Source organism: Mandrillus leucophaeus, unplaced genomic scaffold, assembly GCF_000951045.1.
Source record: "Mandrillus leucophaeus isolate KB7577 unplaced genomic scaffold, Mleu.le_1.0 Scaffold246, whole genome shotgun sequence".
In the NCBI taxonomy this organism is placed as follows: domain Eukaryota; kingdom Metazoa; phylum Chordata; class Mammalia; order Primates; family Cercopithecidae; genus Mandrillus; species Mandrillus leucophaeus.
In genome coordinates, this window is record NW_012102543.1 from 3249734 (window position 1) to 3273397 (window position 23664).

Consider the following 23664-nt stretch of genomic DNA (forward strand, 5'->3'; position numbering starts at 1 on the left):
AAAGATTTCTAGCTTGAAAAATGAAGTGAAATCAGTGGGTTTCTTTTTTCATGTGGCTGCAGTTGGCTGGCACTAATAGCAGCTTCCATATACTCCATATTTTGCCTCAGCCCCTTCAACAACTTGTTTTTTGGTAACTAGTTCACTTCGCTCATTTATGATATAAACACAATCCCTGGGGCATTTGGGTCTCAACCCTTGCTCCGAGGTATTCATGTCAGAAAAATATTCCTACTCTCTTATCTGTCTTTCTCTAGGCCTGTTCCTTCCCCCTCTCCTACTCCTGACTTCCTTTTCCATAACCTTGAACTCCTCATTTTCTTCCTTTCCAGCCCTTTCTTTTCAAGATTTCTGCATTTCCATGCCTTCCTTACCCCTTGTCTTTTTTTCCCCCCTCACCTGCCTCCTTATTTGCTCACTACCCAATCCCACCCAACAAAACAAGTTAAGTCAGATCTGTTTGGAACTCTGATGTCTGGCTGGCCTGAGCTCTAGCTTTACATTGGATTTGTGAAAATTGAAGAAGTGTTTCCATGTTTAGTACTTTGAGAGAGCTAAATGATTGGTGGCTGAGAACTCCATTACTTTCCTGGAAGGGTCCACTTGGGCACAGAGTTTTTGATAAGGTCTAACTTCCTTGCAGCTCCAAATGTATGTGTGTGTGTCTGGCGGTGTAGAGGCTAGTTTGGGGGAGCCCTGTCTGTCCATGTTCTAGATCCTGTCCAACCCTTGTTATTCACAGTGACACCAGGTGAAAGCAGCAAAACTTGGGGCAGGAGCTCAGTCGTCCCAAAGGAGGAAGGGGAGGAGGAGGAGAAGAGGGCCCCAAAGAAGAAGGGGCGGACGTGGGGGCCAGGGACGCTTGGTCAGAAGGAGCTTGCCTCGGGAGATGAAGGGTAAGTGCCAGATGACATGAAATTCTTTCTCACTTGAAGATGGATGCACCATTTAAACATGGGATATGAAATACCTTTTTTTCTCTGTCGTGTGTTTGATTGCTTTCTGAGAAATTGCAAGCTTCTTGATCTTTACAACAGTTTTTCGACCTCCATGTTCCTGGAACCTTCTAGGACAGACATGGAAAACTTTTTCCATAAAGAGCCAGATAATACATATTTTAGTGATTCCTATGGCTCTTGAGCTCCACTGTTGGAACATAGAAGCTGCCAGAGACCATGGACGACATGTAAATGAGCGAACGTGACTGTGTTCCAGTAAAACCTTATAAAAGCAAGTGGCAGGCAGGGTTTAACCCACCAGTTATAGTTTGCCAACCCCTGAAGGCGTTCTTCTCAGAGTAGCAAGTAGCCCAAGCATTAACCAAATGGAAAAAGTTCTGCCAGACTGTTCTGCTTATACCTGGCTCTTCGTCCTTAAAGCATTCATGCAGAGGAAAGAGAAGAAAGAGCAGAGGTTAACAGGACTCTGTTGCCTAGAGGTTCATCCTGAAGCAGGGGCAGGCAGAATAACCCAGCCCTGGTAGTGCAGTTTTATACAACTCCAGGGCCACTAGAGCTTCTTTCACATCTCACCCCATAGCCATGCTGCCATGTATGATGGCCTCCTCTGGGCAGGGCACAAGGGGGCTGAGAGCCATGAGTGTGCTTGTATTCTTACTCATGGGCTTGAGGCCTGGGGTTCAAATTCTCCCCTGAGCCTAGGTTCTTCCCAGGCCAGGCACTCACAGTGTAGTAGTGAAGATCTTTGACTTTGGCACCAAACTGCCTGGGCACCAACCCTGGCACCACCACACCTAGCTGTGTAACCTTATGTTTTCTCATTTATAAATGGGATCAGACTTACAAGTGCCCTGAACCTGCAAATGGCCTTGGTAATCCTTTAAATACTAAGATTCCATGTCCAAAATCTATGATTTTCCCATGTCAGATCTGAGCTGAAGGTAAAAATCACAGTTTGATTCATAAAGGATTGACTCTCTGAGGCTAGGCTTTGGAAATCACCAGATACCTTTGAGCAGAAAGTTTAGATATGTAGCGCAAACTACCTCAGCTAGGTAAGAATCCAGCGATGGAATCCTTGGGGGATGGCAGATTCTTCTAAGTTTTGTAGGGGCGAGAGCTCTCCAGTTTGTCCTTTGAGCTCTCAGCTAGAGTAGGGTTGAACTGGTACTGAGAAACTCAGTCATCCTGAGTCTCTTGATATTTCTTGCCATTAATGTGATTCCAGATAGAGTTTACCAGACTGGCTATGGATTTTAGTAATTCCTATGGTTCTGCTTCATTTAAAGAATTTTTTTTTGGTCTTGGTAGTAAATTAACTTTATTTCACATTGCAAAATATTAACTTTGGGATTTTCTTCTTCCTCTCAAACTTTTGAAGGAATTAAAAAATACATGACTTAATTTTTTCATGATTCTCAGTTCCTATTGAAGGAATAAAAGTATATTCTATCCAGGCTTGAGTGAAGACCTCTTTAATGTCAGAAATTTTGAGAACTTCTATGTGATAATATTTCTGGGTTTAGTACCTTTTAACTAAAGAAAACGTGATGAACAAAAGCCATTTTGAATTCAGTAATGTTAAGTGAGTTTTGCATCCTCATTCTTTTAAAAAATAATACGTATTTGTCCAAAACATGCATACCTCTCTATAGACTGCTTGGGTATCTATGGATTCACAGGCCCCCTGCAACTATGCTGCAGGTGCCCAGGGATCTTTGTCCTGGGCCTGTGGTGGCTTAAACAGGATCATCTTGTTAAGATTCTTTCATGGTGTGGGCTTTGCGGCTGCACAGTGGGAAGGCAGCTGTCGATGTAGTGTGAGTCCATCTTTGATGTGGGAGAGGCTGAGCTGGATGTGCCCTCCATTGCCTGCTACTGATTCTCTTTATTCATTGAAGATCCCCTCAGAGACGTGAGAAAGCTAATGGTTTAAGTACCCCGTCAGAATCTCCACATTTCCACTTGGGGTGAGTCTCATCTTCACCCTTTCACCAACTGTCCTGGTAACAATGTCCCTTCCATTTCCTTGTTCTCACAGCATACCCCGTAGAATCAAGCCTCATTATTGCCAGGGCTGAACTGACTTTTTTGTTTTTGTTTTAAGCAGTACCATTGTGCACCTTGGGAAAATTCCTGTGTTGATCTAATTTTACCATATTCTTCACTCCACTGACCACTCCAATTAGGATACTCCTGCTTGATTTTAGAGAGGCTTAGATATGTGGCTATTTATCCTTTGGTCTTCAGCACTGGTTTTGACTTTACTAGTCTGGATTTTCCTGGATCCAGAGCTGGAAGTAATGTTACGAGAGTCTCAGTTGGAAGCCCCAGGCTGTGGGTTTGGCAGCAGGCTTATCTCTGTCTCTGTATTTTGGTTGAAACCAGTGGTGGTTGGGATGTACTTTAATTTGCTGGTATTTCTGATAGCACTTGAAACAGAATTCTGAAAAGGGAAAAAGTTGATCCTCTGTCTCTCTCAAGATGGCTGGGACTTTGGGGAAAGTGGTCTTTAGTTTAATGATTCTTTCTAGCCTTAAACAAAAAAAAAAAAAAAAAAAAAGAGCAACTCTGGTCATAATCCCAATATTTCCAGGGCAACCATATCCCACAGATTCCTCAGTCCTCCCTTTTGCTCTCCTCTAGGGAAAAGACCAGTGCTTCTAGGCCTCTGGTTCCCCCCCTCCCACAAAGTGGTTGGCGGGGTGCCCAGGCTATATCCTCGGAGAGTTTCTGGCTTTCCATATGAGCTGATTACAGGGATTTGAAAGCGAGCCCCTGTCCTCTGTCTCTCCACCCCCAGACAAACCGAGGGCTCTGCTTCAGCACTGTGCTCTACCCACATAGGTCTGTCCCACAGTGCACTGGGTTGGTGCAGCTTTGTTGGTTGATCTTTCCTTTTGAAAAGGGGATGGCTTTGAAAGTTGCCTAAGCATGCCATAAAGCGTGGAAAGAGCCTGAGAAACGCTGTGTGTGGAGTAGCCTGATCCACCTCTGCTAGCTCGGCTGCCCGGTGCTTGCCTGGCTTCGCAGGTCTTTGCATCACAGTAACTGTAATGCCATGAATGTGTTGTGTCCAGTGTCTGCTTTGAGTGCTTCTCTCTTAAGATGGGCTCAGGCAAGACCCCCGCCAGCAGGGCCATCCTTATTCTTTCTGTCTGCTTGCCAGCCTGCCCACTAGTTCTTTCTACAGTTCCACAGCAGCATGTGAGGGGGGTGGGTCATGTCATTGCCCTTTTCTTCCCTGGAGCATGTGCATTTCTGTTTGTGAAGCAGGTGGGCTTGGTAAGGGTCATTGCCTGTATGTACTCCAAGGCTCTTTGGTAGAATAAAGCAGGCAGGGAGAGACATCTCCATAGCCCCATGGAGCTGAGGGTCGAGTAAGGAAGGTAACCAGTTCTGACAGTTTCCTCTTTTCGTCTGATTCAGCCTCAGGTCCCTGGTAGATGGATATAAGCAGTGGTCGTCCAGTGCCCCCAACCTGGTGAAGGGCCCGAGGAGTAGCCCGGCCCTGCCAGGGTTCACCAGCCTTATGGAGATGGGTAAGCATAGCTCCTGTCTTGGCTCTCTCCCTGCTCCCTTGGGGCATTCTTGCCGAAGCTTCTAGGACTGTTTAAGGACCCCTATCACTGCTTCATGGAGGCCATCTCCCCTTCTACTCAACTCCTGCCCCCCACCCTATCCCTTCTTAGTTTGCTCTACTCCCATTTCATTGAGTCTCTCCAAATTATCATTTCCTCTTGCTGTTGCCATGGAGCCTGCCCTTGGAATTCTATCCCAAGGGACCAGTCATAGTCTTCTTAGGGCAGTGCAGATGGGTGAGGCATTACATCATTCATTTACCTTATCTGGATCTAGTTCCCCAGTGTGGTGAGTCCACAAAGTGGGAGATGGCAGTAAGGACACTGCAGCCTTCCTCCCAGGAAGCTTTTCCCGTGTTACCCTGTAATGACTGAATGGGGAGGAGCTTCTCCACACTGTCTCTCAGATAATGCTGTCTCTGTAGATGTCCAGGGCCGTAATACATCAGTCAACAGAGTAGATTGGCTGTCCTACACTAGGGATTCCAATCCTTAGCGGGAGACTGATCCTAAGACAAGTTGCTAGGCCATTGTCCTAGAAATCCAGAGGCCCTTTTAATTTTAAGGTACAAAAACATTGGGAATGTTTTTGTTCTAGAATGTTCAGTGTTCTAGAAACTCATACTGCACTTTGTGTTAAGGGCCCATTATTAGTCAGGGTTCTCCAGAGGGAGAGAACCAATAGGAACCAAAAGGAAGCTTATTAGGGAGAATTGGCTCACACAATTACAAAGGCAAAGCCCCATGATAGGCCGTCTGCAAGCTGGAGAATGAGAAAAGCCTGTAGTGTGGCTCCCAGGGAAGACAGGAGAGTGGCTCAGTCCCAGTTTGAAAGCCTTAACACTAGGGAAACCAGCAGTGCAGCCCCCAGTCTGAGGCCTGAGAGCCCCCGAAAGGCCTCTGTTATAGGTCTGAGAGTCCGAAGGATGAAGAACCTGGACTCTGATTTCCAAGGGCAAGAGGAGAAAACGTGTCCCTGTCCGGAAGGGAGAAACAGAGAGAGCAAGCTAAGCAAGCTGAGCATCCCCCTTTTTCTGCCTGCTTTGTTCTAGCCTTGCTGGCAGCCAATTGGGTGGTGCCCACCGACATTGAAGGTGGGTCTTCCTCTCCCTGCCCCCGACTCCCATCTCAGTCTCCCCTGGAAACAGCCTCACAGACACCCCCAGCAACTGTGCTTCACCAGCCATGCAAGCATCCCTCGGTCCAGTCAAGTGGATACCCAAGTCACCATCACAGGTCCCTTATGAAAGAAATGGCAAATTAGCGGATCTTTTCTTCTGCTATAAGGAAATGGGCTCTGGAATAGAGAGTAGTTTCCCTGTGTTGGGGGTTGGATAAAGCCCCCTTGGTTCAGTGTTCAATTCCATGTCCTGGTCATCATACCATTTAACCTTTGTGTCCCTGAGACTGAGACAGGAGGCCTGGGTTTAGGGGAAAGGGCCAGATTCTTATTACTGTCACCTCACTTCCATTTCCTTTTTCTCTTCTGCTCTTGTCATCTTCACAGAAGATGAGGACAGTGAAGGCCCAGGGAGTGGAGAGAGTCGCCTACAGCATTCACCCAGCCAGTCCTACCTCTGTATCCCATTCCCTCGTGGAGAGGATGGGGATGGCCCCTCCAGTGATGGAATCCATGAGGAGCCCACCCCAGTCAACTCAGCCACCAGTACCCCTCAGCTGACGCCAACCAACAGCCTCAAGCGGGGCAGTGCTCACCACCGCCGATGCGAGGTGGCTCTACTCGGCTGTGGGGCTGTTCTGGCAGCCACAGGCCTAGGGTTTGACTTGCTGGAAGCTGGCAAGTGCCAGCTGCTTCCCCTGGAGGAGCCTGAGCCACCAGCTCGGGAGGAGAAGAAAAGACGGGAGGGTCTTTTTCAGAGGTCCAGCCGTCCTCGTCGGAGCACCAGCCCCCCATCCCGAAAGCTCTTCAAGAAGGAAGAGCCCATGCTGTTGCTAGGAGACCCCGCTGCCTCCCTGACACTGCTCTCCCTCTCCTCCATCTCCGAGTGCAACTCCACACGCTCCCTGCTGCGCTCTGACAGCGATGAAATTGTCGTGTATGAGATGCCAGTCAGCCCAGTTGAGGCCCCTCCCCTGACCCCTTGTACCCACAACCCCCTGGTCAATGTCCGAGTGGAGCGCTTCAAACGGGATCCTAACCAATCTCTGACTCCCACCCACGTCACCCTCACCGCCCCCTCGCAGCCCAGCAGTCACCGGCGGACTCCTTCTGATGGGGCCCTTAAGCCAGAGACTCTCCTAGCCAGCAGGAGCCCCTCCAGCAATGGGTTGAGCCCCAGTCCTGGAGCAGGTGAGTCTTCTTCCTCTTTTCTCTTTCCTTTGTGCCTCCTCAGGGAGTGAAGATGTTTGCAGGCCTCATTTTCTCTTTGCACTTCTGGACTTGCGTGAACATCATTCCTCTTCTTAGCCAATCAAGAAATACAGATTTGGTATCAGGCAGGCAGCCAGGGCTGGCTGACTTCTCTCCGACCTGTGCCTCAGGGGTCTTTCCTGAGGACTGAAAGAAGACAGGTAGGTTCTAGGAAGAATCAGAAGACCTGGGACTCCTTTGGAATGTCCGGCCCTGAGTCTTAGGGTAGTTTTCAGGGCACAGGAAGGGAAGGAGTCTGGCTTCTAGTTATTCCCTGAGGAGGAGGATGCATTTTCCAGGAAGGAATCTTGCACTGCACGTGGGAGGGGTATTTTCTGCCACATAGCTGGGATTTTGCCTCTCATTATAGCATTAGTTCACACGCACTCAGAAGGCAGGCTTCCACCCATTCATCACACCCTTCGTCACTCACCCCTGACTCATACTTGCCTCCTCAGGCATGGAGATGAGTCCAGGTAAACAGCTATCCCTGTGCATATGACTGCCCTCAACACCTGACACACCTGGGGGCACACACTCTTTCCTGTCCTGTCTCTTTCCTGTCACCGTCTCTTGCTCCCTGGAAGACCTAAGTCTGACTTGGAAACAGCCTCTAATCCAATAGGGAAAGGGGGGATGGTAATGCCCTTTCAATGAGATTTAAATGTCAGCAACAATTGTATTTAAATGTTTGACGTGACCTGCCGTCCCGTTTTTTGTTATACTCAGAAATGTGACCTATTTGGGAACAGAAACCCTACATTACTCACCTTTGGACTTCTGATACCTAGCTCTGTTCCTGTCACATGTTTATTACATGAATGAAGAGTAAATGAACAGACATGCCCTTAAGTCAGGAGGCAGCAAGCTTTTTTGGTGAAGGGCCAGATAGTAAATATTTTAGGCTTTGTAGGCCATGCAGTTTGTGTTGTAACTACTCAGCTACGCTGCCGTAGTGGGAAAGCAGACACTGGATGTGGCTGTGTTTCAATAAAATTTTGTCGTATTCCTTTTTTTCTTTTTTTTGAGACAGAGTCTCACTCTGTCACCCAGGCTGGAGTGGAGTGGTGTAATGACAGCTCACTGAAGCCTCCTGGGTTCAAGTGATCCTCTTGCCTCAGCTTCCCAAGTAGCTGGGACTACAGGCATGGACCACCATGCCTGGCTAATTTCCCAAAAAAATTTTGTAGAGATGGGGTTTCATCATGTTGCCCAGCCTGGTCTTGAACTCCTGGGGTTAAGTGATCCTCCTGCCTTGTCCTCCCAAAGTGCTGGGCTTATAGGCATGAGCCACTGCACTCCACCTAAAACCTTGTTTATAAACACAGGTGGCTAGCTGGTGTGTCATTTGCCAACATCTGCCTTAAGTTATTTCATTACAGATATGACCCCCATATGTCCTACTATTCTTACCAGATACAGGGATCATGGCCTTCTAGTTCACTACTGCATCCCCAGTGCCTCCCAGTAGGTGCTCCACAAACGTTTGGTGATTCATGTTCTCCTGAGTGCATAGGGATATGGTAGTGTTGTGGGAGAGTAGTGGATATCTAACCCCGAAATACGGCACATCATCTGATGCTTCTCCCTTTGTCTTTTTGACCAGGAATGTTGAAAACCCCCAGTCCCAGCCGAGACCCAGGTGAATTCCCCCGTCTCCCTGACCCCAATGTGGTCTTCCCCCCAACCCCAAGGCGCTGGAACACTCAGCAGGACTCTACCTTGGAGAGACCCAAGACCCTGGAGTTTCTGCCTCGGCCGCGTCCTTCTGCCAACCGGCAGCGACTGGACCCTTGGTGGTTTGTGTCCCCCAGCCATGCCCGCAGCACCTCCCCAGCCAACAGCTCTAGCACAGAGACGCCCAGCAACCTGGACTCCTGCTTCGCTAGCAGTAGCAGCACTGTAGAGGAGCGGCCTGGACTTCCAGCCCTGCTCCCCTTCCAGGCGGGGCCACTGCCCCCCACCGAGCGGACGCTCCTGGACCTGGACGCAGAGGGGCAGAGTCAGGACAGCACCGTGCCGCTGTGCAGAGCAGAACTGAACACGCACAGGCCTGCCCCTTATGAGATCCAGCAGGAGTTCTGGTCTTAGCATGAAAAGGATTGGGGCGGGCAAGGGGGACAGCTGGCGGAGATGAGGGGAGCCAGGGGGCACAGCCCTTTCTCAGGGTTGGACCCCCTGAGATCCAGCCCTACTTCTTGCACTGATAATGCACTTTGAAGATGGAAGGGATGGAAACAGGGCCACTTCAGAGGGTCTCCTGCCCTGCAGGGCCTTTCTACCCATGTCCACTGGAAGGGCTGTGGCCATCAGCTCTGGCTGTATAGGGGAGGGAGGGGTGCATGCATGTCCCCCACCCTCCACAGTCTTCCTTGCCTTTAGAGTGACCCTGCAGAGTCACTCAGCCAAATCTGTCTGCTGCTCCCTCTCCTCAGCCAATTGGGTGTGTGTAGAGCTGTCCTGGGGTCCCTTTGTCAGCCCCGAGTTCAGCTTCCCAAACACCAGTATTGGATATTCTGTGGTTGATTTTGCTCCTCCTCCACTGTACCCCAACACCCAGGAATGGGAATCTGGCTTGGTTCGAGATAGGAGCTTTTCTGTGTCCTAAGCCCTTTCATGCTAGCAGGAAGACTGAAAGCAAGGTGGCCCAGTGTGGGGTCATAGGGCTTGATAGACCTGGCACTACCTATCTGCACTTCCAGGTGCCCCACCTATTTATTTGAGCCCACAGGTGGAAAGGGGAACTGCCTCAGTGAGAACAGGGGGACGGGGGTGTTAGGGAAAATATAGTAAAGTTGCAGTGAAGAGATTCATGAAGTATGTCCTTGTTCTTTTTGGATACTCTCAGCAAAGGGCAAACCAGCAACTGTTGAGGGTACCCATCTAGCTACTTGGGGTCAGGACCTCATCAGACCAGGTTCGGATACATCATATGCTCATCCCAGGAATAGTTTCTTGGGGGACTCACTCACTGGTGCCAGTTCTAAGTCAGAAACAAAATTCCACTGTCTGTTCCTTTTGTTGTCTGAACTTTATGTGTTACTCCCTTCGTTTGGTCTTCACTCTAATCCCTGGAGTTTGTGGGCTTTCGGTTATGTTTAGTTAGTAGATATCACCGCAATGCCCTAGAACAGCATATGAAGTAGAATACCATATGGCCACCTAAACACTGGGACTTGGGAATTCACTCTCAACTGGGCCATCCGTGTTGTGATGCCCTTGAAGTAAAATGGAGCCAGCAGGAGTACCTTCTGTAAATGCATGTGGCAAAGTGCTATTTATAGGGTGCCCAGGGAGCCCCTGATGTACAATAACCTTTAGGTTCCCCATACTGGAAACTGACCAAGGCCTGTGCACAGAGAGCCCCTCATGCTGGGCTCTGGACCATGAGCAGAGTAGGAAGGATAGCAGAGGCCAACCCTGACCTTTCTGGAAGTTAGTTCCTTAACTTGAATGTTGAGCTTCGTCTAAAGCTTTCTCATGTATGTCTTCTCCATGCCACTACTCTGAGGCCTCCTGTGTTATGTGTGAACAGTTGTCTTTATGTGGGAATGGCGACTTGATTGGGAGTAGTCTCGAGGTCATTCCCCTCTTCCCTCGAGACTCTCTGAATGCTGCTCCACTGTCTTTTGTCTTGGAGGTCACTCAGCAGGTTCCTTGCATTTGCTGCCTGGATGTGCAGCTGGCAACAGTGATGAGTTGGCCACTGCTCTTTCTCCATAACTAGGATAGATGTCCTGCCTTGGTGATCACTAAAGGGGTGACCTTGGTTTTCAAGTTGTTCCTTGCTTTGTGAGCCCATTAGCACTGTGGTTCAAGGGGCCCACCAAGTCTTGGACAGGAAGGCACTACTGGTTTTGTTGCCCAAGATTTTGTTATTGCTTTTCTTCTGTGTCCTTCTCTTTGTTCATTGAAGCCAGTATGTAAGATACTGTTTTTGTCCCCATTCCCCTACTCCTGGGCTAGGAGGAAAAAATGTGAATCTTACCAGCAGTTCCAGGCAACCAAATGATTGTTCTTCATTCTTGATGGGGAGAAGTACATACAAAGTCTGTTCTGACCGGGCGCGGTGGCTCACGCCTGTAATCCCAGCACTTTGGGAGGCAGAGGCGGGTGGATCACCTGAGGTCAGGAGTTCGAGACCAGTCTGACCAACATGGAGATACCCCGTCTCTACTAAAAATACAAAAAAATTACCCAAGCGTGGTGGTACATGCCTGTAATCCCAGCTACTCCGTAGGCTGAGGCAGGAGAATCACTTGAACCTGGGAGGCAGAGGTTGCAGTGAGCCAAGATTGCGCCATTGCACTCCAGCCTGGGCAACAAAAGCGAAACTCTATCTCAAAAAAAAAGGTCTGTTCTGTGCCTTCCTTCCCCGGGGCCCTCCATAACCTCAGGCTAAGCCATGAACACATCTGTATATCCTTGGCTTCACTAAATGGCACTCTTATGGCCCTCCAAACCATGCTGCCTGTACACAATGCTCTGTGGTATGAGGCAGAGATTTTTCCTTTGCTCATTTTTAACGTTTGCCATTGTGTTAGGTTGCGGCCATCTTTCTAGATGTAGTGTAACTGATGTAGTGTAAACTGAATGATGGTCACCTGCCATTGAGTGACAGGTTGAATGCCATCCTTACTTGTCCACTGTGGGGAAAGATAAAGGAAGGCTAGGTCTTTGCTGAGGAAATAATTGTACCTGAAAGAAGCCAAAAGCAGGGTTATCTAAAGGTGCTACTGTGAGCATCCATGAAGAAGGAACAGTTACCATCTCTCAACTCCTACACACTTGGTCTCTGATGGGCCCTGACTGCTGCACTCTCTCTGTGGGGCAAGGCTGGAGATGGGCTAAGGATCTGTATAGTAGTAGCAGGTCTCAGTGGCTTTCTCTTCACTCGGGTTCCCTTGTTCTGTGGTCCTGGTCAGGAGCAGGCCCTGAAGCTGTGAATGAAGCCACTTGAATGGCCGTAGCCGGCCCCCCTTTCCCCTGCCTTCCCTTTGCACAAAGACACATTCCTTCTACTCCTGGCAGGTGCTCAACTTCATGGAAGATGATAATAGGAGCAGTTACTGTTCTCTGCCCCTGCTCCTTGGGTTCTTCAGCTCCTTCCGCTGATTCGGATTAGCCCCTGTTGACCCCCTTGGGAATCCAGACTGCTGCCAGGGGGCTGAGTAGATACCTCAGTTATCTGTATGTTATTTCTGAGAGGCTTTGGCGGATCTTCACTTGGCATCCCGTGGCATCCCTAGGGTCTGGTGGTAACAATAATAGCCACGATGATACCTTACAATTGGACAACTCAGAACAGTGCTAACTTTTCCTCCTGACCTTTGCAAAATGACATCATTTTCCTTGTACATTTGATACACTTGCTAGTAGAGAAGGGGAAATGCTTAAAGATGAAAATTCAAATGAAGAGAAATGAAAAAGTGGCTTGGACTAATTGCTGAGTGAGGCCACCGGGCTCAGAACTGAACAAAATGCAGAATGGCTGCATTCACCATTCTGCTTTTGCTGTGTGGCCATAGGCTTGTCTCTTTAGCCCCTCTCAGATTTCCTTCCTTTAAAAGCAATCATCACATGCTTTCCTCTCAAGGGGGTTGGGTGTATGTATCAGAAGGTCAGTGAAGCACCGTAGCTCCTTGCCAGCTCCTTCATCTCTACAGGATGAATCGCTGAGAGTGTGGCTCTCGTCACCTTTGCCTTGAGGGAACTTGCCTTTTCTTTCGTCCTCTGGCTTCTGGAAGAGGAGTGATTTGGAGGTGGCTGAGCATGACTAATGGGAGCCCCCGTCAGGCCCATGCCCTTCGGCCGCATTTATGTAGCACCTGGTATTGACAAGCATTCTTTCCTAATTCCCCCACTTAACTTGTCGGACGCTGTCTGCCAATGTCATCCTTACCATTTGTGTCTTACAGAGAAGGAAATGGGAGAGGGGGGTTGGTAGCAACATCAGAGTGACAGTTGGTTGTCTCTCATTTCTTGGGGTCATCAGTCTGATTTGTTTAGAGCCTGGAATCATCCCAGTTTCTGGAAGAATCTTTGGAAAAGGGTCCCCTTACCCTTGGGATATGTGTCATGGTCACTAAGCCCCCTTTCCCTCAGGCTGCTGTTGCTCAGGGACACAATGAGATACCCCTAGGACATCTAGACCTGACTTTTCATGAACTCTTTTGCCTCTGTGGTCCTCACATTATAGTCCTCCCTCTCTCTTCCTTCCATTGTGTGAAGGAGACACCTCCTGAGCAATCCTAACTCATCCAGCTCACTTTCAACAAAGCAAAGAGCAGAGGACACTGAAGACTGGATGGCTGTGAATGGCACACCTTGGGGTTGAAACCATGTTGGCAGGAACCTGGTGATCCAAGCTGCCTACTTCCTGGGTGTGTGAATTTGCACACATCTTTTCCCCTCTCTGGACTTCAGAAGCCTACTGTGAACTGGGGACGATGCTATCTCCTTTCCCTCCTGAAGCCCTTCTAACTTTAAAATGTATGGTCCTGGAACCATGAGTCCTGCACAGAAACTGCAGCCTTGCTAGATCACTTCCCTTGGTACAGAAAAGTGTGCGTGTGTATGAAATATATGTACGGTTTTATGTCAAAAACAGTCGAATGTCAGCTGTTACATATGGTTCACCCTAATGTACCTGCCTCTCTCTTTGGCTTTAGGTCTGAGAATGACTTGTCTTTGTCAAGATATACTATTGTTAGAAAGACATTACCAAATGCATCTCTTCTTTCGGATCAGCATATTCCTAGATTAGGAATTCAAATTAATGAAAATTCACATGTGAAAGGAAAATCCATTGCTATTGTTGGGCTTTTCCCTGGCATTGCTACCTGGGTGGGTGCTCACCATTTCAGGTGCTGGTGTTGGAAGGCAGGAGGAGGAAGCTGAAATCCTGTCGATTAAGGCTAATGAACAGGGCTTAGGTGCCTAATTAGTGTGACTCAGCCCGGGACTTCTGGTTAGCTGTGCAGGCCAGGTGAGTCTCTTACGGACTTCCTCTCAGAATGCTGTTTCTCATTTTGTCCTGATGAGATATTGACAGTCACGTACACCCGCTTCCTCATCCATTTCCTGTCTTGGGCCCTGGAAGTACCATGGCCTCCGTAAGCTACCTAGGGAACCCTGGCTTTGCTCTTCAGCATTTTGGGCTCACTCCATGATCAGGAGCCAGTAGGACTGATCCTCCCTGATTCTTACTGCCTGTGCTTCCCTATCCCCTACAGAGCCTGCTTTGGGCCTTGAGCTGGAAAGGGAGAAGAGCCTTGGGGTCCAGCTGGTTGTGGGAGCTGAGTTTTTCCACACCACTCTTTGTTAACTCTTGGAAACAGACCCGCCTTTGCCCTAACCCATCTTCCTACCTGTCTGGTCTGACCTGCCCTCCTAGTTTTACTAGGCTGATTGGCAGGTGTGGACATTATAGGAGTCTATCGAGATAGGTGTCTAACTAGTTAGGTGTCTCAGGATTGGACAGCAGAATACAATTCCAGGGGTGCACAGACAGGCCTCTCCTACCGGGACATGAGGGATAGACGTCTGGGCATTCTGAACCTAGAGGTCAGAGTAGTCACAAGCGGAGCCTTGGGGAGCGAGGGCCCCGGGGACGTCGTGTTCCTTGCCCTACACTCACTGAAGTCCAACGCCAGGTTTCAGAAGTAGTATGCTGCCCGTTCCTGAGATCCTTCACACCTGGACACCAACCCAGACAAAACCTGACTTAAAATTTTGATACTGTATTCATCGTGGAATTTTTCAGTAACTCTGATTTTTAAAAAATATTGCATTGGAATATGATTTATCTTGATTACTGAGGTTCTTTGTTTTTTGGCGCCCCCTTAAATTTTAACCCAAGGCGAGGGCCTCACTCCACTCTAGACACAGCCCTGCCTGCCCTCTGTGAGGGGGCTTAGGTACCACTGTGAAATAGGTTTTATGTTTTTTTTCTTGCCCTTCCCCTCAAGTCCTGAGTGAGGCAGCAGCTCTCTGGGGGGTGCTCCCGTTTAAATAGGAGCATGTAGACTTACAGCAATGAAACATCTAGGAGCTTTTAACTTTGGATCTACACCTGGGTGTGACATTTCCTTGGTGTTCTCTGGCTGCCTTTCTGGCTGTCTGCAGCCCTGAGGGCACTTGTGTGTGTGTATGTTCCCTGGAGAAAGGAGGTGATTACGGCGGAGAGGCTCCTTTAGATTCTCATCTTAAACCTCTTTGGAACATGTTTGAATTCCAGAAGTGAATGAACTTCATTCATTCTCTCCTCCAGATTTCAGAAGGGACTGAAGTGAATGGAGGCTTTTTCACTCCCTGGCATGCCAAGAGCCACGATCCCTAGCTCTGTGCCTGCCCAGTGAGTCTTCAGAATTTGGCCATCACATCCTCTGCTAGTATCATTTCCACCACCCTCCTCATCTTCTGTTGTCTTTATTTCATTCTTATCGTTTATCTCTACCTCCAGTTCAGATGCCATGCTGGCTGTGGCTCTTCATCACCATCAGACTGAGACGTAGATGTATCCCGGCCTGCTTATGAAGACTGATAATACATGATAATTTTTTTCCATGTGGAGGGGCGGTGCTGTCCTAGTGATTCACATATATGTGTAATTTTTGACTCCTTACAATAATTCTGGGATGTGGGTGTTACCCCCATCTAAGGATGTGGAAACCAAGGCTCTGATGACTCTGTAATTTGCCCAGGGTCACACTGCTAGGAAGCAAGTTGCTAATCTGCTGGGTTGCAAAGTCACCTGTCTTTTTCCTCTGAGCACATTTCTAAGCCACTGCTTAGAAGCTCTTGAGATAAAGTTGGCCTAGCTCAGGTCCACCTAGGTTTTGAGATTGCCCTTTGCCCAAGGAGGAGCTGTGTCCTTGGCTCGCCTGTCGTCTGCCTGTGACGGGACTTGCACCCTCACAGGTCTCAGCTGACATCCTCAATGCTACTGGCTGCCTTCCTCTCCCTGTTTCCTCTCCATGACTCCAGGGGTTTGAAGCACACAGGAGCTGGACATATCAATTCTGTAGCTCTTCTCCCAACACCACTGAAGGCCATGAGCCTCTCTCCTCTGTTTCCAGCCCGCAGGTGCCCTGTTGCTGCTCTATATTCCAGCTTCTCCTCACTTTTGTCAGTCTCTGAAGCTTGGAAGCCTTACTATAGCTTGTGTCTCCTCCCTGGGCGCTTGAGGTCAGGCTTTTGCCTCTTTGTCGCATTGAGCCACATGCCCTTGATACCCAGTTGTAGCAAAGAAGGGAGGTGATGAACTTGCTTACTTTCTTCTCTGATGTCCCTCCCTACGCATCCTGCACATTCGCCCACAACCACTCCCCACCGAAACCCAGATATGTTACAGTCTAAGGCTTTTAGAGGATTAAAGAAAGGAGTTGGAGGTGGGTTTTACTTAGTTCACAGAAAAGCTTTCTTTGGGATTTTTCCTCCCCCTTAGGGCTTTTAAGTCTAGGTGAAGTGAAAGTTCACGTATGTGTTTGTTTGGTTCCTCTGTAATTAGCTACTAGTTTTTATCCCTAGACCTTCTCTGCTCCAATGTCTTGTCCATGTGTCCTGACCCTGTGTCCTTGAATTCCCACTTTGCTTTGGGATTTAAGTTATTGTTTGTTGTCAACAATATTTAAAGATGAAAAAGTTCTGAAGGAAACTTATCAGGTTCTTTCCTTTGGCTTTTTTTTTCTTTCGAGGTACTGTAAATTGTTAACTAGGGATGCCAAGCAGGCTTGGTTCAATGGCTAAACCTCTTACTGTATTACAGTGTAATGCTGATCTCAGCCTGGTCTCAATGCCAGAGCACACAGAGACTTGAATAAAACTGTTATAACGATTACCTCTGGTTTGTTGTGGTTCTTTGTAAACGCATCCTTTCCTGTTTTGTTTTGTTTTTTTGAGACGGAGTCTCGCTCTGTTGCCCAGGTTGGAGTGCAGTGGTGCTATCTCAGCTCACCGCAACCTCCACCTCCCAGGTTCCAGCAGTTATCCTGCCTCAGCCTCTCAAGTAGCTGGGATTACAGGCACCCACCACCACGACCACCTAATTTTTTGTATTTTTAATAGAGATGGAGTTTCATCATGTTGGCCAGGCTGTTCTTGATCTCCTGACCTCAGGTGATCCACCCGCCTTGGCCTCCCAAAGTGCTGAGATTATAGGCGTTACCACTGCTTTTTCTTTCTAATTAAACTGAATGCTTAAGGAACTGGGCTGTTTCCAGGGAGTTTTCATAGGGAAAAAAATAATTGGAGAAAGATGGAAATGCTGCAGAAAAGAGGAGGTGGGTGAGAAGCCTCTCTGAGAGTCTTAAGAGCCTCCAGCAGGATCATGGGGGCCTTTGTGAATGACACTGCCGAACCGTGCAGTCTCTGCTCACAGTTGACTTTCGCATAGCTCGTGGATTTTGGCTTTCAGAGCTGCTTGTGAGTATGGGCTGTCTCCTACTCCCTACCCCTAACCATGCTGACGTTCCTGGTGAAGTTGTGAATGGAGCTAAGAGGACAAACACATGGAGTTGTAGACATGTGAATAAGACTTGCCAGCTGTGGGTCACAGATTCCTTGTGGCTCTGATGCTCTTAATGGCACTTGTCAGCTGTGTGACCTTGGCAAGGCACTTAACCTCTCTGGTCCTCTTCTGGAGCAAGCTGATCACAAAGCAGCCTTTGTGCTCTCACTTTCCATGATTTTGTGTTAGGTGGGGATGAGGATAAAAGCAGACAGGATGAATCTTGTTTGAGGCCATGCTTCACTGCTTGAATCCTCTATTTCATCACTCAGCTGCAGGTGGAAAAATGAGTTCTGAACTTAAATAGTCAGATACCCTCATGCGTGAATATAACCTTTCGTTTCTCCCTGACCTCTTTGCCCTTTTCTCTGACACCTGGGGAGGGGTGACTCTGAGGTGGGGTTGTGTGCTGGATGCTTGGATTGTGAGGGCAAGGCTGACCTTTTGCTGAGCCTTGAAGTTAGTTTGACCAGGATCCAGAAAACCTTTGTAAAGCCAACTGGGCAAAGATGAAAAATTGACCAATCTCCTTGCTGGTGCCATATGGAAAGGTGCCATACTGTTTTTGTTTTGTTTTGTTGAGACAGAGTCTTGCTGTGTCACCCAGGCTGGAATGCAGTGGTGCGATCTCAGCTCACTGCAACCTCTGCCTCCTGGGTTCAAGTGATTCTCCTGCCTCAGCCTCCCCAGTAGCTGGGACTACAGGCACATGCCACCATGCCCAGCTAATTTAGTATTTTTAGTAGAGATGGAGTTTTGCCATGTTGGCCAGGCTGGTCTCAAACTCCTGATCTCAGGTGATCTCCCCACCTCGGCCTCCCAAAGTGCTGGGATTTCAGACATGAGCTAGGTCACCCGGCCAGGCACCATATACTGTTAATATGTATACAAATTGCTACATGTTTCTGGAAAGCAGCTTGGCCATATGGTATTAAAAACTACAACACAGGCCTAGTCATTCCGTTACTGCTCTATAGTAATAAAAACTAGTTCAATGTGTCAACCGCTGCACTAAGACCTAACCTATGTTATCTCATTTACAATATTTCAACATCTTTAAGAGTAGGTCCATTATTATCTCCATTTTACATTGAAGAAAGTGAGGGCCAGAGGGTCGAGTAACATGCCCGAGACCACACAACTGGCAAATAGTGGAGCTGTGACTTGTCTGATTCTGGTGTCTGCGTTTGTATCATAAGATTGAGTTGGGGTCAGGCGCGGTGGCTCATGCCTGTAATCCCAGCACTTTGGGAGGCCGAGGCGGGTGAATCACGTGAGGTCTGGAGTTCGAGACCAGCCTGACCAACATGGAGAAACCCCGTTTCTACTAAAATTACGAAATTAGCCGGTGTAATGGCACATGCTTGTAATCTCAGCTACTTGGGAGGCTGAATGAGGCAGGAGAATCACTTGAACCAGAGGTTGCGGTGAGCTGAGATCGCACTATTGCCCTCCAGCCTGAGCAACAAGAGCGAAACTCCTGTCTAAAAAAAAACAAAACAAAAAAAAACAAAACAACTGAGTTGAATGCAGATAAAGATTTACAAATCATCCCACGTTGTTTATAGGATCATTCAAGAGACTACAAATGACCCAAATAAGAATTTGGGTCTTCTTCCACCCTCTTCCTCACCCAACAACATGGAATCTGATACAGTGAGAGCAAGAAGGCTCTCTTCACAAACTAGAAACTGTCTAAATGCCCAACAACAGGGGGTTGCTTAAACTCTGCTTTTCAAGGCATCTATTGAGTACCTTCCTGTGCCAGGTACCAGCTGGACACTAGAGATTTGCAGCTTCTTTAGCCAGGTTCTCAAAGACTATATTGTCTGGTGGGAGAGACCAAAATATGAAGAAATCTGTTTAATATAATGTAATAAGCGCCATGACAGGGTGCTAAAGGAGCACTGTGGGCTGGGTTTAGCCTGAGCTGGGGCTTTACTCCGTGGAGGAGACAGATCCTGAGCTGAGTCCTAAAGAATAAAAGATACCAAGGCAGGAGATGGCGAGATGCTCCCTCTCCTCTCAGGCAGCACAATTCTGTCTCCACCTTTTTTAAAAAAGTAAACCTTGTAATGCCTCACCCTGGGGTCCTAGCGCTAGTTTTATAATGTACCATGTGAGATATTATGTGGCCATTAGATTATTCATGAATAGGTTATTCATGAAGTTAAATTTTTCATGAATAAGAAAATGTGAAAATGCTCATGATAAGCTAAATGATAGGATACAAAAAATTTCAAAAGCAATTTGATCCCCATTATATACAGAAAATATATTTACATTAAAAAAAATACACACCTGAGAGGCACAGGAAAAAGACTGGGAGAAAGTCAGTTATCTTCGTGGGGAGGTATCATAGATGGTTTTAAAATGTTCTTTTGGAATTTATTAAACTTTAAAAAAATGAATATATGTTACTTTTCTACTCAGCAATGCAATGGCAAATGCAGTAGTTTGAGGATGCTTTCCCATGCTGACCAGGTTCCTTTGCAGGTGTTCCAGAGGCCACTGGCTTCAAGGTTGTCCCCTGCCCTAAGCAGTATAACAAGGTGATTCCAGAAGCCCTTCTTATGGAAGGTAGAACTAGGGCCAACTTCCTGTTCCCCCTCACCCCGTTCTTCATCCCTTCCTTCCAGTGGAGACATGGTGCTGGAATGGTGAGCACATGCAGACTGCTAGCAGAATCCAGTGAGTGCACATGAACAGAGAACGTTCTAAGAAGGAGGTGCTGTGGGGGTTTCCTAGGGGCACAGCTGGTTAGGGATGTCAGGTCCTGCACAGGCAAACAGCACGTTCCTACAACACAAGTGCACACCCTTCTGTGAAAGGAGCTGCGCCAGGCCTGGGTCCACCACACCCTGTTTATGCGCCTGTGGAATGTGCATCATTCAAGGCTGGGGCTGATATCCTAATCCTCTGAGCCCTTGGTCCCCACCCAATCTAGTCCAACTAGCTCAAGCTGGAGAACATGTTTTGGCATAAGGGGGTGGGGTGGAGATAAGGGCGGGGGTCTGCTGCTCTATCCCCTCCTCCTCTCAGTCATTGGTCACACTGCTGCCATCCAACCAGGGGAGCCTGTTGTGGGGTCTCAGTGGGAGGCACTGGACACTTCTTTGTGATGGAAGGACAATGTGGAGGCTTGAGAAAGATCAGCCCTAGGAAATGTGCTCGTGGAACACAGGTTGGATCATGCCATGCCCAACGTCTGCAGGAAAGGATCCACATTCTTGAGCACAGCCTTAAGGACCCCACCCAATCTGATCCCAGTCTACCTTCCCATCACAATTTCCCTGTCTCCAGTTCTTCCCCATCCCTAAGATTCAACACTTCTCTGCTTCCTGAAACACTTAATTTTCCAGGAATGGAGGCCTTATGCTTGAGAGAGTATTATCCTCTTTATGAACTGTCTTTCTGACTATCTGCCCTGGTGTCTAAGAAGACTGCAACCTGTAAGTGGTCACCAAATTAAGTGGTCAAGCCAAGTGCCGTGGCTCATGCCTGTAATCCCAGCACTTTGGGAGGCAGAGGCTGGTGGATCACCTGAGGTCAGGAGTTCGAGACCAGCCTGGCAAATGTGGTGAAACCCTGTCTCTACTAAAAATACACACACACAAAAATTAGCCAGGTGTGATGGCTTGTGACTGTAGTCCCAGCTACTCGAGAGGCTTAGGCAGAAGAATTGCTTGAACCCGGGAGGCAGAGGTTGCAGTGAGCCAAGATGGCACAACTGCACGGCAGCCTGGGTGATATAGTGAGATTCTGTCTAAAAAAAAATAAATAAGTGGTCAAATGTGAGGGAAGGAGACAAGGCAAGATGGGAAAGAGAAGGAAGGAATAGAGATCACATTTCATCCTCCAGAAGATGACAGTCTCCCTGGTGAGATTGAACATGCTAGGATGCAGTGGAGAAGCGTACCAAGAACCACGGGACACCTGCAGATGGAGAGACGTCCTGAGGGCCATGGCTAGTGTGGAGTGGCCCGATAAAGTAGCATCAATTCCCACCTAGTTCTGTGCTTTACCCAACCTGAAAAGAAAAGATTCATCCCTCTGATCCTCTGACAAATGGTTTTCAAGGGCCTACTCTGGTCCCAGTTGCAATGTAACTGGCAAATTCCAGTTCTGTGTGGGAGCAGACAGGTCAACGAGTGAGGCACTCTCATGACAGTAAGATGCAGTGGGGGATGGCGCTGTATGGAAAGGCATTCCCCATCTAAAAGCATGTCCTTAGCTAATGCTCAAACACATCATCTCTGTGTTTTAAAACCCCTGAGGGTGAATGGGACAGAAAATGACGGCCACTTTTTTTATTTTGCCATCTAGTGGGGAAAATCAGCTTACCCAGCAATTAAGGCAGTATGATCATCTATATTTCAATATCTATCTGTCTGTCTATGTCTATCTCTGTCTTTATATCTACATTTCCTATATGGAGAGACAGAGAGAGATAGGCACAAATAGGCAGACAAGAGGTGAGAAGTGATGTCCAAGTTGAGACCTGGAAGATGAGGAAGACTTAAATAGTCCTGGGAGGTGGTGTTAATGGAGAAGCCAGGTGTTGGGGGCAGCTGGGTGAAGGGGATTTTATCCTCTGCCAGCTCACTTACCTTAAATTCCTTATCTCACGGGAGCACTTGTTGTTGCAGCCTTTTCTTTGTGATAAGCACTAGTGTTAGGCAGTAACTGGTAGGCAAAAAAAGATGAATTTTTACATAGGTGGGAGATGAAGTGGGTGCTTCCAGCTGGGTCCTGCCTGTGCTATTTAGTTTGCCCTAGGGTGAGGAAAAACATGTGTAAACACTCATAGGTGGGAACTGAACAATGAGAACACTTGGACACAGGAAGAGGAACATCACACCACAGGGCCTGTCATGGGGTGGGGGCAGGGTGCTGAAGGATAGCATTAGGAGCTATACCTAATGTAAATGACGAGTTAATGGGTGCAGCACACCGATATGGCACATGTATACATATGTAACAAACCTGCACGTTGTGCACATGTACCCTAGAACTTAAAGTATAATAATTTTAAAAAATGCATTCAAAGTCCAAGATAGAACAGCAGGTTTTAGCATAACAGTACCAAAAGTTCATGGATGTGGTTTCAGATTCTTCATTCCAACTAACTTTTAAGAAGCCATAACTTGTAGAGTTTTGGAATGGTATCAAAGAAGAATACCCACAATGATCTTCAAAGGCTATTAAAATACTCATTACTTTTCCAACTATGTGTCTGTGTGAGGTCAGATTTTCTTCATATGTTTCAACTAAAACAAGATATTGGAACAGATTGAACACAGAAGCAGATATGAAACTTTAGGTGTCTTTTAAGTCAGACATTAAAGAGATGTGCAAAAATGTAAAATAATGCCACTCTTCCTAAATTTGTTTTTGTTTTGGAAAATACAGATTTTTTCATTAAAATTTCATTAAAAATTCATTAAAATTTTTCATTAAAATTTCATTAAAAATAACGTAAACGTTATTTACTTTAAACATTTATTATTGTTATTTTAAAATGGATCAATAAATGTTTTCCAAAATTTTTCAGTTTCATTTTTCTTTTTTTCTTTTTAGAGATGGAGTCTTGCTCTGTCGCCCAGACTGGAGTGTAGTGGCACAATATCAGCTCACTGCAACTTCTGCCTCCCAGTTCCAGCGATTCTCCTGCCTCAGTCTGCCAAGTAGCTGGGATCACAGGTGCCTGCCACCGCGCCTGGCTAATTTTTGTAATTTTAGTAGAGACAGGGATTCACCATGTTGGCCAGGTTGGTCTCAAACTCCTGACCTCAAGTGAACCGCCCACCTTGGCCTCCGAAAGTGTTGGGATTACAGCGTCAGCCACCATGCCCGACCAGTTTCATTTTTGAATAGGATAACTGATAGATATAACACATACTCAGGTGCTCTTTGGGGTCTTCAATCTTTTTTTTTTTTTTTTTTAATACGTTTTTAAAGGGTACTGGAACATTTGAAACACCACCAGATGGCGCTGATGAGAATAACGAACAGCTTTTGTGTGCGCCTGAGAGAAAGGGAGAGAGGGAAAATATAAAAGTGGGATGATAGTAGTGAGTTTTATGATATGAAATTTCCTAATAGCAGTGGTATTTGTAGTCGCTATACGAAAAAAGTGACAGGCCTGGGAACGTAATCAATAGGTTTCTGCAATCTAAATTAGATGAGCAGATTTATGCCAAATAATATGTTGGGCCTTTTTTTTCTTTTTTCTTTTCTTTT

At 47.4% G+C, this 23664-nt stretch overlaps 1 protein-coding gene across 3 annotated transcripts in view; it reads left to right on the plus strand.

Moving 5' to 3' along the window:
* The window catches only part of MAP3K9 (mitogen-activated protein kinase kinase kinase 9), an 80753-nt gene extending 69490 nt beyond the window's left edge, over positions 1-11263 (plus strand). The window contains exons 7-12 of one of the 3 annotated variants that reach the window (XM_011983138.1): positions 743-896; positions 2861-2929; positions 4389-4501; positions 5593-5634; positions 6048-6851; positions 8518-11263. In XM_011983138.1, the coding sequence (XP_011838528.1) occupies positions 743-896; positions 2861-2929; positions 4389-4501; positions 5593-5634; positions 6048-6851; positions 8518-9002 (1667 nt within the window). In that variant the 3' untranslated portion in view covers positions 9003-11263. The remainder of the gene's footprint in view (positions 1-742; positions 897-2860; positions 2930-4388; positions 4502-5592; positions 5635-6047; positions 6852-8517) is intronic. The other 2 variants (XM_011983140.1, XM_011983139.1) reach the window with 2 other exon arrangements.
* The last annotated feature ends 12401 nt before the right edge of the window (positions 11264-23664 follow it).